This window comes from Panulirus ornatus, chromosome 20, assembly GCF_036320965.1.
Source record: "Panulirus ornatus isolate Po-2019 chromosome 20, ASM3632096v1, whole genome shotgun sequence".
Lineage (NCBI taxonomy): Eukaryota > Metazoa > Arthropoda > Malacostraca > Decapoda > Palinuridae > Panulirus > Panulirus ornatus.
In genome coordinates, this window is record NC_092243.1 from 77,538,150 (window position 1) to 77,554,701 (window position 16,552).

General features: G+C 43.8%; 1 protein-coding gene across 1 annotated transcript in view; it reads right to left on the bottom strand.

Moving 5' to 3' along the window:
- Nucleotides 1-4,633: 4,633 nt before the first annotated feature.
- LOC139756157 (probable cytochrome P450 49a1) overlaps nucleotides 4,634-16,552 on the bottom strand; it is a 134,397-nt gene continuing 122,478 nt past the window's right edge. The window contains exons 8-12 of the mRNA XM_071675332.1: nucleotides 13,443-13,608; nucleotides 10,577-10,687; nucleotides 8,297-8,416; nucleotides 7,196-7,483; nucleotides 4,634-6,566 (exon numbers count right to left, since the gene is read on the bottom strand). Of these exons, the coding sequence (XP_071531433.1) occupies nucleotides 6,387-6,566; nucleotides 7,196-7,483; nucleotides 8,297-8,416; nucleotides 10,577-10,687; nucleotides 13,443-13,608 (865 nt within the window). The 3' untranslated portion in view covers nucleotides 4,634-6,386. The remainder of the gene's footprint in view (nucleotides 6,567-7,195; nucleotides 7,484-8,296; nucleotides 8,417-10,576; nucleotides 10,688-13,442; nucleotides 13,609-16,552) is intronic.

Here is a 16,552-nt window from a genome sequence, read left to right on the forward strand (position 1 = left end):
GCACGCTAAACGTTTTGCTCTCCATCCTTCCATTTCTAATTCCGTCTCTCGCTTCCGCTTGTCCCCTTCTCTTCTGATGCAATCCGCTCTTTGTCAACCTCTCTTCACTCTTTTCCATGCGTCCAAACCATTTCAACACAACGTTTTCAGTTGACTCAGTTTAACTTTTCTTATCAACACGCCTCTCTTACCCTATCGTTTCTTACGATCAAGCCTCCTCACACCACATAGTGCCCTCAAACATTGAATTTCCAACACACGCACACACACACACACACACACATCCTCCTCCGTACATTCTCATCTACAGCCCACACCTGGCATCCATGCAGCACCGTCAGGATGTGCTATACCTTCAAGCATGCCCATCTTCACCCTCCCAGACAGTTGACAGTCGGTCGCCGCCATGTTCACCCCGAGACAACAATTCACTACAAAATATTCCATTATTCTGACTCACAGGATCACAGCAGGTGCTGACCACTACATCTGGCTCTTGCGCGCTGATATGGATTCTGTTTTTTCCCGTATATTCCAGTTGGAAAAAAAGGATACAAAATGAATAAAGTCCTCGAACATCTATGATAAAATTGATTTTGCTTAGAAGTGATACTTTGAATAACATGCATATCAATGTCTCACATTACAAAATCACGTACGTGTGTCCAGTGTAGCACTGGCCCACGCCTGTGTATCATGGAAACACAAGACACGAGGATACACTTGCTAGGCTAACGCGAGTGTGGCTGTAAGATGTGTATGGTCATGTGTAGATCATGTACGGGGCAGGTGTAGATGTTGATAAAAGTCTCTCTCTCTCTCTCTCTCTCTCTCTCTCTCTCTCTCTCTCTCTCTCTCTCTCTCTCTCTCTCTCTCTCTCTCTCGTGTGGTGATGTACGTCACCCACCACCGCTAACGTAAGCAGACTTCAGGTGTGAATCAGGTCGGCTGTTGTGTTACGACGACCCCCCCACCCCCACCCCTCACCTCCCTTGGGCGGTTAGGTCCTCTCAACTCTCACCTACCCTCTCACCTGCTGACAGTACCTGCTGGGCCAGGTACTCTCACGCCTCTCACCTTCACCATTCTCACCTGCTGATGGCACCCGGCGGGCAGGGACTCACGCCAACACCGAGAGAGAGAGAGAGAGAGAGAGAGAGAGAGAGAGAGAGAGAGAGAGAGAGAGAGAGAGAGAGAGAGAGAGAGAGAGAGAGAGAGGCGTATCCCTCCACCCAGCCACACGCCAAAACATCCAGACAGAGACACGTCCACTATTCTCGACTTCTCTGGTGTGAGCAGATTATCTTCGATCCATCACTGTTAGCATTCCTCCTACGTCATCTTAACAACATGACATGATTACGTCACCGTCTGTCTTCACTGCGAGCTGCTGGTGTCGCACAATGTTTCACTGCGGCTCATCACTAAACATGAGGTCAAATATACAAACATAAACATGATCATCAATATCGATGGCTTCAGCTTTAGTAAGAGTTTGAGACGTTTAATTGTTTGAGTTATATGTTTGTTGTTCTGACGATGTGAAAGTACAGTTCACATATATATGCAAATGAGGACGGATATTTGCCGTTCTATATACATTGGTTATAAACCTGTAGTTAATATATATATATATATATATATATATATATATATATATATATATATATATATATATATATATATATATATATATATATTTATATCTATTCATTTATTTTGCTTTGTCGCTGTCTCCCGCGTTTGCGAGGTAGCGCAAGGAAACAGACGAAAGAAATGGCCCAACCCATCCCCATACACATGTATATACATACACGTCTACACACGCAAATATACATACCTATACATCTCAATGTACACATGTATATGCACACACAGACATATACATATATATATACACAAGTACATAATTCATACTGTCTGCCTTTATTCATTCCCATCGCCACCTCGCCACACATGGAATAACATCCCCGTCCCCCCTCATGTGTGCGAGGTAGAGCTAGGAAAAGACAACAAAGGCCCCATTCGTTCACACTCAGTCTCTAGCTGTCATGTAATAATGCACCGAAACCACAGCTCCCTTTCCACATCCAGGCCCCACGCAGCTTTCCATGGCTTACCCCAGACGCTTCACATGCCCTGATTCAATGCATTGACAGCACGTCGACCCCGGTATACCACATCGATCCAATTCACTCTATTCCTTGCCCGCCTTTCACCCTCCTGCATGTTCAGGCCCCGATCGCTCAAAATCTTTTTCACTCCATCTTTCTACCTCCAATTTGGTCTCCCACTTCTCCTCCTTCCCTCCACCTCCTCTTGGTCAATCTTTCCTCACTCATTCTCTCCATGTGCCCAAACCATTTCAAAGCATTTCAAACCATTTCTGCTCTCTCAACCACGCTCTTTTTATTTCCACACATTTCTCTTTCCCTTACATTACTTACTCGATCAAACCACCTCACACCACATATTGTCCTCAAACATCTCATTTCCAGCACATCCACCCTCCTCCGCACAACTCTATCCATAGCCCACGCCTCGCAACCATATAACATTGTTGGAACCACTATTCCTTCAAACATACCCATTTTTGCTTTCCGAGATAATGTTCTCGACTTCCACACATTCTTCAACGCTCCCAGAATTTTCGCCCCCTCCCCCACCCTATGATTCACTTCCGCTTCCATGGTTCCATCCGCTGCTGAATTCACTCCCAGATATCTAAAACACTTCACTTCCTCCAGTTTTTCTCCATTCAAACTTACCTCCCAATTGACTTGACCCTCAACCCTACTACACCTAATAGCCTTACTCTTATATATACAGTCTCTAAGAAGGGAATTAGGTGAATATTAGCCAATTCTTGACATGTTTCTTTGCGTTGCAATAGGTTAGGTTAGGTTAGGTTAGGTTAGGTTAGGTTAGGTTACTTATCCTGAGAGTTCCAAAGACAGGATCACAACAGGTTGTAACTAGAAATTCTAGTGGTCAGGTCAAGATAGGATATCATCTTGGAATTCAAGAGATAAGGTCAAGAAAGGTTCCCTTTTCTGTTGTTTTAAGATGAAAACCAGAAATGAGGGATGTACCTGAACGGCCGGTCTTGATAACTGCAGTTTGCACCGCTGGAAGATCTAAGTCTACACCACGGAAAAATGTACAGTTTACACCATCGGAAGATCAATAGTTTACCCCTGGAGAGGATCAGTAGGAGGGCAGGAGCGGGGTACACGGCATGTGTTCAGTGGTGTGATGAAGGAAGATGAAGACCTGAGGAAAACATGCTCCTCCGGCTAGTACAAGATGTCTTCAAGATGTTTGTACAGTAAACTCTCTCTCTCTCTCTCTCTCTCTCTCTCTCTCTCTCTCTCTCTCTCTCTCTCTCTCTCTCTCTCTCCACCAACCTCCTAGTATGGCATTCTCTTCCTCAACTTTCTGGGGTGTTAGATCTCCCCTCTTTAACTCCCGAGTCTCTTCTCCCTGAGACGTTTTATCTCCTCCCCCCCCCCTCAACCACTGTCTTACGTCCTTGGCTCAATATGTGATCCAGATAAACATGGTTGTTGATCTTTCATCTAATTGGCAGTAGTGAAGCTGCTCGCTTCACTACCCCTGCAAGACCCGTCCCGCAGTCTTCACTACTGCCGCAAGACCCGTCCCGCAGTCTTCACTACTGCCGCAAGGCCCGTCCCGCAGTCTTCATTATTACTGTTGACTGCGGCAAGATAGCTCAACACGTAATCTTCAGTGGTGAACCTGCCGCTGGAGGTAACATGACATATTCGTGTCTCATGATTACATGTAATGTTTACAGCAGTTGTCTGTAATGTTACTGTAACTCTTCCCATACTGATGGACGAGTGTCTGATCTCCTCCACTGTTATTAACAACCTTGTTAAGACCCAATGATCCCTTGTTGTTAGGAGAAACTTGTATTCTTAATTTCTGTATTGATCCTGAAATCACACTCTGGTTGTTTGTACATTTTCCTGTTTGTAAATGTTTATCTTCACTTCCGCAAGACTGATTATACCCAGATTGTTCTCACACTCGTATTATGTCTGTGCTGGTGTTCTGCATGACACACACTCCTCATAACATCGTCTTCTTCAGTACCTTTCATCCACATACACTGTTATCATCATCACTCGCTCTTATCTTTCCCATCTTCCATTTCATACATTTCTTCCCCTAGTATGTATGTAGTAGGCTATTCTCGTTTTCTCTTTTGAGATTTTCACTTATATGTGATACAGAAATTTGAGATGTTCACTTGCAGTTGTTCAAGACGGAAGTATTACATTACTACTTATGTTTCCTCACGTTGCTATAATGTCACGGAAAACATTTCGATGAAAATTCTTTAAGAAAGTTGAGGTGAATCAGAATAAATGAACACAGTGTTACTATTACTAACTCCACTACTACTACTACTAACACTACTACTACTGCCATTACTACTACTACTAACGATAATAATAACAATAGTGATAATAATGATAATGATAATAATGATAATGATAAACATTTAGTGTAAATGTTGACCATTAGCAGTGTTTACATTAGCCATTAAGTGTTGATATTGTTTATCAATAATGTTGGTCGTATATTCATTAATGATCATTAACTGGTAATACTGAACATGATAGTGTTAGTATTAACCGTTGATAGTGTTAACATTGACCATTAACATTTCCAGCACTGACATTTAAGAGTGTAACTATTGACCGGTAACACTGTCAGTATTGCCCAATATATTCCAACAAGAAAACAAAATCTGCATCAGTCTTGAATGCTAAGATTTATTATACAAAATTCATAAGAAAATAAGTCACAAACTTTTGTATCTTCTTACACGGTTTATTTTGCAATCCTGATCACACTCATGACAACGTCACCCACTTATCTCTGGCTTGACATGTAATGTGTGCGACTTGTAAAGATAATCTTGACTTCAGAGCAGACTGAACAAGTGCAACTGCTAGATAGTGTGTCCTAATATACATTGTAATCTACAGTCTTGATACTATCCTAGCTGATGATAGCCTATTTTGGCTTCCCTATTTCATATACTTGGTAATGTTATGTATTATGTTTTGACTTCACTATTCTATATACTTGGTAATATTATGTATTATGTTTTGACTTCCGTATTTTGTAAATATTCTTTTTTATGGAAATAATTGGTATCTTATTTGGTTTCCTAATTTGTATATTTGATATTATGAATTAATCCCTATTGATAATTTGTGTAATTTTCATCCTATGTCTGTTGTAAATTTTAAGCAGGAGTAAGAGGTGGAATATAGAGGGGAAGACGAAGAAGAGATAGAGAAAATGGGGAGGGGATGAAGATGATGATTAAAAGAAAGATGAAAGAACAGAAAGAAAAGACTGGAAGGAAGGGGGAAGAGGTACAGGTGGTGGGAGAGCAGAATTAACGAACGTGAGAGTAAAAGTGGCAGGAGCGAGGGGAATCGAACCCCCTACACGAGCCTATAAAAGTGTATTTGACACCTTACGCCTCCCTGCACCCTTTTTTTATCTTACCTTTGAAAGTATATATCTCAAAAGCCACTGAAGATATCTCTAAGGCCATTAGAGATAATGAAACTGGAAATCGATGACAAGGAAACAATATAATAATTGTTATATACATTATGACATATTCTGGTCAGACTCACGTGCTGGTGTTTGTGTAAGTGAACAGTGTAGGGAGCTGTAGGTGTAGGGAGCTGTAGATGGAGAGAGCTGTAGCTGTAGGGAGACAAACAAACATCATAATGGCCCATCCTTGATATGCTAACGGCTTCCGCGTGTTCATGTGAGGCAGCAGTTTGCCAAGTATTACGTGATCTAGTTAATAGCGAAGGTGCACAGAGGAGACAGGACAGTTGTGTGGGGTTTTAGGAAGAGAAGTGAGAAGAATTTGTTTTAGACGAGTTTCGTGTAACTTGGCTGCGTCTGTCATGCTGAGAAATCTTGTCAAAAGGATGATTCCTTCAGGAAGCTATGACGAGACGAGACGTAGGAGCTGGAGAGGATTGGAGATAAGTAGAGGAAAGCAGTGTTGATTCGTCAGCATATGAGACCATTTGGTCATCCGGTGAAGGAAAGAAATTGTTAATAAAAGTTGATAGAATGAAGGAAGAGCCATACTCACACTCATGATGACACTGTGCTCGTCTGAGCAACCAGCCCACGGTCTGCCTCCTTGCCATTTCACATTTCAAATTCCTCCATATTCAGAGCCTCAGCCAGGTATATTACCTTGTGATTTCTTTCATTCTTCTTCTTCCTCTTCCTCTTCCTCCTCTTCCTCCCCCTCCTCCTCCTTCCTGCTAGACTCCCATTCTCCTCTGTTCTTCTCGCGGAACATCGAGTCACGTTCTTGATGTGAACTTGATAGAGAATGGAGCGTCAGGCATCATGTTAAGCCTCATCACTTGTCCTATGACCCCGTTGCCGGCTGACCTAACCACACTCGTGATTCCAGCTGAACTCTTGACCTCGCTGGTGACGTCATGTGAGCCTGCGACCTCCATCGTGAAGTTCTTGACCAGCTGTCATGGTGAATAAGTTGCTGACTTGCCTGGTTGTCCACTATTCATGGTTATATTGGAATTAGTAAACGTTATGATATTTTTAACATTAACTCCAGTACACCAGACAGATGTTGAAGGTAATCATCATTTACCTTTTATTCATATGTTTAGCGGCTTTTTCTCTTCTTATTTGTGACTTTTATACACAGCTCCTTGTCCACATCCAGGCCCAACAGACCTTTCCATGGTTTACCCCAAACGTTTCACATGCCCAGGTTCAGTCCATTGACAACACGTCGACCCCGGTATACCACATCGTTCGAATTCATTATTCCGAGCACGCCTCTCACCCTCCTGTATGTTCAGGCCCCGATCACTCAAAATCTTTTTCACTCCATCCTTCCACCTTCAATTTGGTCTCCTACTTCTCCTCGTTTCCTCCACCTCTGACACATATATCCTCTTTGTCAATCTTTCCTCACTCATTCTCTCCATGTGACCAAACTATTTCAATACACCCTCTTCTGCTCTCTCAACCACACTTTTTTTTTTTATTCCCACACATCTCTCTTACCCTTTCATTGCCAGAATGGTGGACACACAACGTTCCACTGGACCAGCCATCCCTATATCTAGTCATCACTCACCTCTATAAGGGCTATGTAAATCTCCTGCTCGGCCAATCGCCGTCCAGGGCACATCCGGGCACCGTGACCGAACGCCACTATAGTATAAGGATGGATCTTCCTCTGTGTGCCACCCTCGGCGGTCGTCTCTTGGACCTGTGACGACGACTCTTCCTCGAGCGGAGTTGATTCGACATCGGAAGAAGGTTGTTGGGTTCGTTTGAGCCAACGCTCAGGGTGGAAGGTCTCCGGCTCTGGAAACATCTCCTGGTCATGACACGCCACAACAGGAGGTGAAGTGACGAAGGTCTGGAGGGAAGGACGTGAGATTATGAGACAGTAAACACATTCCAAAACGTCTGTGTTTATGTGAGATTACAGCACTCTACCGTCACCAGAAGTTCCTTGAAGCCGAGGAAGGTGTCTAGCAAGGTGGAGCCGTGTCACTGAACGCTGTTCCTCTGCCGTACATTGTAACACTGTCGGTGTGGTCTTAAGACACACAGCAAAGCTCATCATTGATGTAAGTGTCACTAGCACACGACGCACTAGTCTCCTCCAGTGATCGACGTCCTTAGCTCATCGTCAGCTAAATCAGATTTGTATTTGACAATGTCTTGCTTGTACACAACTGTCTCTGATCGGAATGATGCTTGTATGACTGCTAATAAAACCATCACAAGAATACATCTAGAAATCATTATTGTCCCATGACCACCCAAAATAAGGAGTATTCCATTAGATAAGATAGTGATGTCTGCTGATAAAGATTTTCAAATAAAGATAGTTTGAAAATGCTTAAAAGTTTTTTGATCTCTCGCTTATGGCTTAACAATCTATGAGAGAAATTTGCAGTATACTTAAAAGCTATAAACCCTTCCCCTCAAATGTCAGCGAGAATAATCAAACGCGAAGCAAAGTTACTTGAAAAATTCATGATTAATTGCTCACTATATGGCGGGAAAGGTAAAGTGCTTCTTTAAGGTATTGTGTGTGTGTGTGTGAGAGAGAGAGAGAGAGAGAGAGAGAGAGAGAGAGAGAGAGAGAGAGAGAGAGGTGGGATGGGCGAGAGTAGAGTAGCAAGAGGTCAGAGGTCAGAGTTAAGGAGAGACAGACACTCACCCCAGCTGGGACAAGGTACCCGGAGAAGACGGTGTCCTCGTGGATGATCCTGCTCCTGGAGGAGGCCGAGGGCCGCAAACGCATGGTCTCCTGCACCACAGCCCGCAGGTAGGGCAGCCCCTGGCGGAGGAGGTGAGTCATCGACGGGTAAGCTACTCTTGGTGGACATGCAACATACAGTTTGTGGAGATGTGATGTAATGTTTGTGGTCACGTTAAAGATTTATCCACGCATAACAAAGCTTGTGGAGATGTGACATAATGTTTGTGGACATACTAAACGTAATCCATAGACATTCAAATATCATTCACGGACGTGCAATGATTAACTCATGGAAATGCAAAGTATCAATTAAAGATACGCAAGATATTCCTCACTGGACTGATGAACCACACGGAGCTTAAATATGGATCGAAACAGGTAGTGATTTGCGGAATCTTAGAGTATTATGGTAAAACTTATGGCGCAAAAAATAAGATGTTCATGACTTAATGTTAGACAAATGATGGCTGGAAAAGATATGAGAAAATATTTCTGTTATAATGATAGTGAAACGAATAGATGGAGAAAGAGGTCATTCCTGAAGCTGATGTATCTGTTCAATTATCCTTCAACATTTTTTGCCAACTAGTCAGCTCAAGCATTTGGCCTTTCCCACCAGCTCTAAAGGCTTAGCTTTGATCAGCCTTTGGCCTCCCCTCCCCCTCCCATTTCCAGCGTAGATGGTTCAGCTTTGATCATCTCAAACCATCCAATATCCCTTTTCTATTCCCTCAAGCCCAAGAAGCAATGTATAGCTCTCGAAATACTATTTACCAACAATTTCAATTTCTCGTCAAAGGTCTGTGAGAATCTCTCTCTCTCTCTCTCTCTCTCTCTCTCTCTCTCTCTCTCTCTCTCTCATCGTCCATAAGGAGCCAAATTTTTTAACAGATCTTGCAGGATTAAGAGATTTGTCTTTTTCTTTAACATTCCAATGTTTGTAATTCTTTTGGTCATCGTCTTATTACCTTAATGTTTCAGTCAACATGACACGGATCCCAGTCTTACTTAGCTTCACAACGGTAAAAACGGTTTAGGAAACGGTTAAAACAGTCCAGTCTCCATTCAGTGTAAATATCGCGCTGAGAGAGAGGGTTACAGACCCTGTTATCTGTAAATAAACCGCCGGATATGTAAATGTATCGCTTGATCTGTATATACATCGCGTAATTCGTAAATATGCTACGCGATCTGTAAATGAATCGTGTGATTTGTAAATACAATTCATTATTTGAAAAGAATATTGTATTATTTTGTATCACATATGAAACTTGACAATAAAGACCGTATCGCGTGATTTGCAAGTAACCCGTCTATTGTGTTTGGCGTTTCTAATCTGTAGTTTAAAAGATACCTGCCTAATTTGTAGAGGCCAGGTCAAGGGTCAAGGGTCAAGGGTCAGGAGTAGGTCGAACTTGCCTTCCCCTTAGCTGGGGTTGAAGGGACAGGGGGTGGGTTTCCTTGGTTTGTATTGACGGCTGGCTGGAGATCCTACCACAGTGCCTGTATGGCTGGCTGGGGATCTTACCACAGTGTCTGTATGGCTGGCTGGGAATCCTACCACAGTGTCTGTATGGCTGGCTGGAGATCCTACCACAGTGTCTGTATGGCTGGCTGGAGATCCTACCATAGTGTCTGTATGGCTGGCTGGAGATCCTACCACAGTGTCTGTATGGCTGGCTGGAGATCCTACCACAGTGTCTGTATGGCTGGCTGGAGATCCTACCACAGTGTCTGTATGGCTGGCTGGAGATCCTACCACAGTGTCTGTATGGCTGGCTGGAGATCCTACCACAGTGTCTGTATGGCTGGCTGGAGATCCTACCACAGTGTCTGTATGGCTGGCTGGGGATCTTACCACAGTGTCTGTATGGCTGGCTGGGAATCCTACCACAATGTCTGTATGGCTGGCTGGAGATCCTACCACAGTGTCTGTATGGCTGGCTGGGGATCTTACCACAGTGTCTGTATGGCTGGCTGGGATCCTACCACAATGTCTGTATGGCTGGCTGGGAATCCTACCAGAGGCTGGATAGGTGGCTGGGGTTCCTACCAGCTGTATACACAAGTCAGGACACTCCAGCATGTCTCCTAAGATCATCCTTCACTCTGCCTGTGGGCGAGAGTCTAATGATGTCTACTCACAACCTTGGCCTCAGGTGTCCTTACTCTCTGGTGTGTGTGTGTGTGTGTGTGTGTGTGTGTGTGTGTGTGTGCTAGGGCTGGGGGCCTCCTTACCTGTAGTGTGTGTGTAGCGCTACACAAGTCCTTCACCTCATGATAGAGAAGGTCCTGGCACCTCTCGTCTCTGGCCAGGAAGTACACACAGAACCCCAAGGTCGTTGCAGTCTGCAAAGCACATACATATGTATGTTAATGTAAACATTGTGTTCGTATGAATATACACATTTTATATATATATATATATATATATATATATATATATATATATATATATATATATATATATATATATATATATATATATATATATGTATTTTTTTTTTTCATTATACTAGATCGCCGTTTCCCGCGTCAGCAAGGTGGCGCCAGGAAACAGACGAAGAATGACCCAACCACTCATATACACATAAACGCCCATACACGTACACATACACAGACATATACATATATACACATGTACATATTCATACTTGCTTACCTTCATCGATTCTCGGCGCTACCTCGCCCCACAGGAAACAGCACTTTCAGTAAAAAAAAACGAAGAAAAATGAAAGTGGCTAGATTATTGTCTATCTGAACCTGTAGACCAATGAAAATAGTGGCTCCCGATTTTGACCTTAAATATTGTGCAACTTGAATCTAGAATGGTCTCCCTTAACGAGATTTTTCAAGATTGAAAAAAGGTTCTTATCACCTATTACATCTTTCGCTTTGAGATTGCCCAAAGCATATATGTGGTAGTTCGCTAATAACGGTGAAAGTCAGTGCCTGCAGTGAACTAGGGACACACAGTGAATATAGTGAACTTAGAAACAGTAACATATAGTGAACAAAAAGTTCGTTCAGTGAAAATACAGTGACCAGGTAGCATGAACGGTGAATATGATGCCCCTCCCTGCGTATATGGGAGTACTTGCAGTGAACATGAGGCAGCAGCAGTGAAAGGAAAATTTTCAGGATGACTGTATAGTTAGAATATATATACAGGACATACAGCAGAGCCAAGTGTGGTGTCACTCATCATTGTAGTCAGTGTTAATTGGCGGCCATTGCTGGTGGCACCGACCAGAGCACTGGGAAATGACAAACAAAAATATCGGGTGAAAAACATGTATTTTTATATGAAGCTTCAAATATATATATATATATATATATATATATATATATATATATATATATATATATATATATATATATATATATACATATGTGTGTGTGTGTGTGTGTGTGTGTGTGTGTGTGTGTGTGTGTGTGTGTGTGTGTGTGTGTGTGTGGGGCGTCCGCGAGAATGGTTAGCAGATAGGATTACTCAGAAGATGGTTGGGAGGCACTGGTTCAAGTAATATTTACATGACGATGATTCTATTCTTATAAACTGTTGTTCTGATGATTACATAAAGGATTGGTCCGTCCTTGTATAGAGCACTGCTATGACACCTCAGTAAGTTCTAAATCTAATCGACAAAAATAGAGTTTAAAGTAATCCGACTTATGAACTTCTCCAGTCCGACCTCTTGAATTAAATCACTTGACTTCCGCCTCGTTGATGATCGTGTTTCCTTCTTCTACAGACATAATCATACTTTCTGCTCGGTAGAGTTAGTCAGCTGTGTGTCCCCGCCACTACATTCTCGGCTGGCCTCTGCCTCACATGATTACTGTGTGGCCGGTGGCAACATAGGGATGACACGCCATTGTGATGTCAGTTTCTTTCATACAACGCGAGCGAAGCTGTGGGTTCTCCTAACCTCGTCTTGTATCTCGTAACAGTTACTGCCTACCTTACTTGATGATATATAATGTAATTTCTCCAAAATTCTCAGGTTATTGTTCCTGTTGTTTCCTTTCCTCTTCATCTTTGTCTTTTTCAATATTCCATTTAAGTTTTCGTCTCGATCAGGACTTCACCAGCAAGATTATCTTCATCTAAGTCGTCGCAGGACAGAACGATGCATCTGTGCCTGCCTGGCCGTGCCCACGGTGAGGAGGGTGGCGCAGGGCAGGGTCCACACTGCTCAACGGTCCAGAACTGGTCCACTGTGAACTGGTCCACTATGATCTGGTCCACCATGAAATGGTTCACTGTGAACGAGTCGTGTAACAACTCACATGATAAACCAACCGTTTATGGAAGGCAAAGTTTGGATACCTTAATATATACAACAATGGATGACAGCATATAGTGCACGAGTGTCCTAACAACAACATACACGTGAGGGAATATACTGGTCCTGTATCATAAATCCTCGAAAACGTTTTGAATAAATGTTTCCCTGTATATGTCTTATTTTTAGAATCCATGGGAAGCGGAAGAATTTAATGGAGGCAAACCCTTCCTGGCAATGGTTTCAGATGATATTGCTAACGGCTTGCTAGCTCTGTGTAACAACCATGCAAAGTCTATTGTGGATCTATTTTGTAAAGGCTAGGTCGGGAGGGAGGGAGGGAGGAAATGTGTGTAAGGGTTTTTATTATAGTCGAGGTTTTGTCAAAAGCATTTATAACTAAGAGAAACATTAAGATTAAGACTACCATGCAACATCTAGAAACATATACAGATTATATTTTGTTTTGTATTTCTAAACTTTGATGTTGATCAATATACGTTCACTGCCCTGAGAGAATATTTGAAAGAGATTATCTCAACATTGAGAGGTGAGGAAGATTGTGAAGAAAATAACCAACAAGCAGGAGAGGAAGACAGCAATATGTGCAAAACAAACACGGCACACAGATACAGACATGAAGAGCAGCAGCAGCTGCAACAACAGCTGTAGCAGCAACAACAACAGCTGTAGCAGCAACAACAACAGCTGTAGCATAACATGGACGTTTCTGAAGACAAACAAGAGTAAACAAGGGACGGACTAAGAGCGAGTGAATGCAAGAGAAAGTAGACGTCACGTGAGGAAGGTCTTACCGCGTCGATGCCTCCCTGGAAGATCTCAGTCAGCAGGAGGAAGACGTCGCCGACAGAGAGGTGAGGGTTGCTCAGGAGGGAGTCCAGAAATGGATGCTGGAGGGAGAAGCCCTCTGGGTCCTGGGCCCGCTCCTTCAGCCGCAGGGTTACCTCCTCTTGCACTATCCTGCAAGAGAGAAAGTGGAGGATAGTGGCATGGGTGTGATGCTGGGAAGATGTGTGCTGAATTATGTATGGACAATGGCTGAAAATATATGGGAAAATATCCAACATAGATAGTGAGGTTATAGAAGGTGGTGAGGGGGGGTTTAGGGGGAGCAGATAGTCTTGACACCCACACTGGGGAGACACCCACACACCCCGCTGGTTATTGACGAGGGTCACACTGGCTGAGATGCGGCCGTTCTTGTGGCGATCTGTTCGAGCTCGGATGGGTTCGATGTGGTTGTGGCTCAAAACTGCAACTTGAGGATGAGGGATCTCATAGGGTAGGAGATTATGAAGGTGAAGTGATGCAGTAAGTCTGAACAGTCAGATGAGATCCAAGTGTTGGCTTAGGAGGGTCAAGAGGACCAAGGTGCGGACGGCTTAAGTGGTGTTGGAGGATTTTCATTGCCTATTTCTGCACCTTCCTCAGCAGCACCTATTGTGTGGGGAAGGAGGAGGACATCCCATCAGGCGGGGTAGGCATGGGTAAGTGTAGGAAGAATGAAAGATGTGTTGATGTTCTTGAATTCAGGAATGACGCCAAATATCTTGAGTCAATGAAAAATGTAAGCACTATAGTGAGAGGATTTGATGATGTTGCTGAAGCCTTCCATCCAGTTTGGTGGGGTGAACAACCTGGAGTAGGCTGGGCCATGAGACGGTAGGAGGTGGGACAGGGATGGAGGGAGACAGATTTAACTAGTCTTAGTTTGGTTGATTGTGGCTTTAGCTGAGGTTCAGCTTTAGAAGTTGTCAGAGGTGTCTTAGAGGGCGATGCAGACTGAACTTTTTCCCAACTCTGATATCTATGGTAGAGCCGTTGGCGTATTTCCATCGATCAGATGCATCCATGAGAGCATCGGTTATGCAGATGAGGAAGCATCAAAGTCCTATTCTTATGACCCGTGTCACGTCACAGTGAGGGACTGGTAGATGGAGATGGTGGCCGGAGGAGTGCACCCTGACGACGCTCACTGAGGACGTCTGGCAGCCACTGGAAGAGAATTCATTGCAGCGCAAGCTGATCATTTCGTTGATCATGTTATGGATGACTGGGACGACAGATGTGGTGGCTAGTGAGGGCGAGAAACACGCACGTCTTCGTCTTTTTGTGGAGATACATACAATTTTAGCTTACGTGTGCAGTAAGTGGGTGGTGGAGGAGGTTTGCTCATCACCAGACTGATGAAAGTGTATGGAACTTGCAATGTGTGTGTCAGTCCAGTGAAACACAGAACTCTCACATACTAAATTCTTGATCAGGATGATGACAAATAGATACGCCTCACTGAGTGATTGTGGGTCACTTGACTCCAGTACTAAAGAAACAAATAAAATCTTGTCAGTCAGCTATTCTGAGTGATGGACGGAAAATATGATGTTGCGATGAGTTTAGGAACGAACTCTTCGGAAAGTATCATGGTAAAGTCATCAGGCGTTGTAAGGTCCCTTATCCCGAGACTGAGTAGTTGTCTGATGACTTGAGAATTGATATACTGACTCAGGAAGTGTTGGGTTGGAGGGTAGACTGGGCAGAGAAGGGGAGTCTCTGGCAGGTGTTGGTGAAGTCGATCTTATACAGTTGCGATGCTTTCTAATGCAGAGGTAATCAAAGCAGGGAAAGAAAACTCCTGAGTCCTTAGCTGTTGTATGTGTGTTTGTTATGACCTGTTGGTGATACTGGCTGGGTATATCGGTGAAAATTAGGTCAAGATTATCTGCTTGGGATAAAGGTAGCTACTCCTGTGGGTACGTGTGTAGGTAGATGGAATTGATGTGCTAAGAAGAGCTTAAAAAGTTCTAAATACGTCAGAAAAGGTGATGCGGGTAGCCTGTGTCATGAATCTTTCCATCATTGTTACCTTACTCTTAGCCTTTAACTACATCTTAAAACCTTTCCTGTTGGCTACAACATAACCTATCACCACCATACATGCTACAACATAGTCTACATGTTAAAACATGATAACCACCTCACGTACCACAACCTAACGTACAACCACCGCACAGGTATGTAATCATCAGAATTTGATAAATACAAACACGTTACACGATACTGCACTATGGTGTGATATAACCACCTCCCACACACCCATGGGTACAACCATAACCACATCCCACACACCCATGGGTACAACCATAACCACCTCCCACACACCCATGGGTACAACCATAACCACATCCCACACACCCATGGGTACAACCATAACCACCTCCCACACACCCATGGGTACAACCATAACCACATCCCACACACCCATGGGTACAACCATAACCACATCCCACACACCCATGGGTACAACCATAACCACCTCCCACACACCCATGGGTACAACCATAACCACCTCCCACACACCCATGGGTACAACCATAACCACCTCCCACACACCCATGGGTACAACCATAACCACATCCCACACACCCATGGGTACAACCATAACCACCTCCCACACACCCATGGGTACAACCATAACCACCTCCCACACACCCATGGGTACAACCATAACCACCTCCCACACACCCATGGGTACAACCATAACCACCTCCCACACACCCATGGGTACAACCATAACCACATCCCACACACCCATGGGTACAACCATAACCACATCCCACACACCCATGGGTACAACCATAACCACATCCCACACACCCATGGGTACAACCATAACCACCTCCCACACACCCATGGGTACAACCATAACCACATCCCACACACCCATGGGTACAACCATAACCACCTCCCACACACCCATGGGTACAACCATAACCACCTCCCACACACCCATGGGTACAACCATAACCACCTCCCACACACCCATGGGTACAACCATAACCACATCCCACACACCCATGGGTACAACCATAACCACATCCCACACACCCATGGGTACAACCATAAC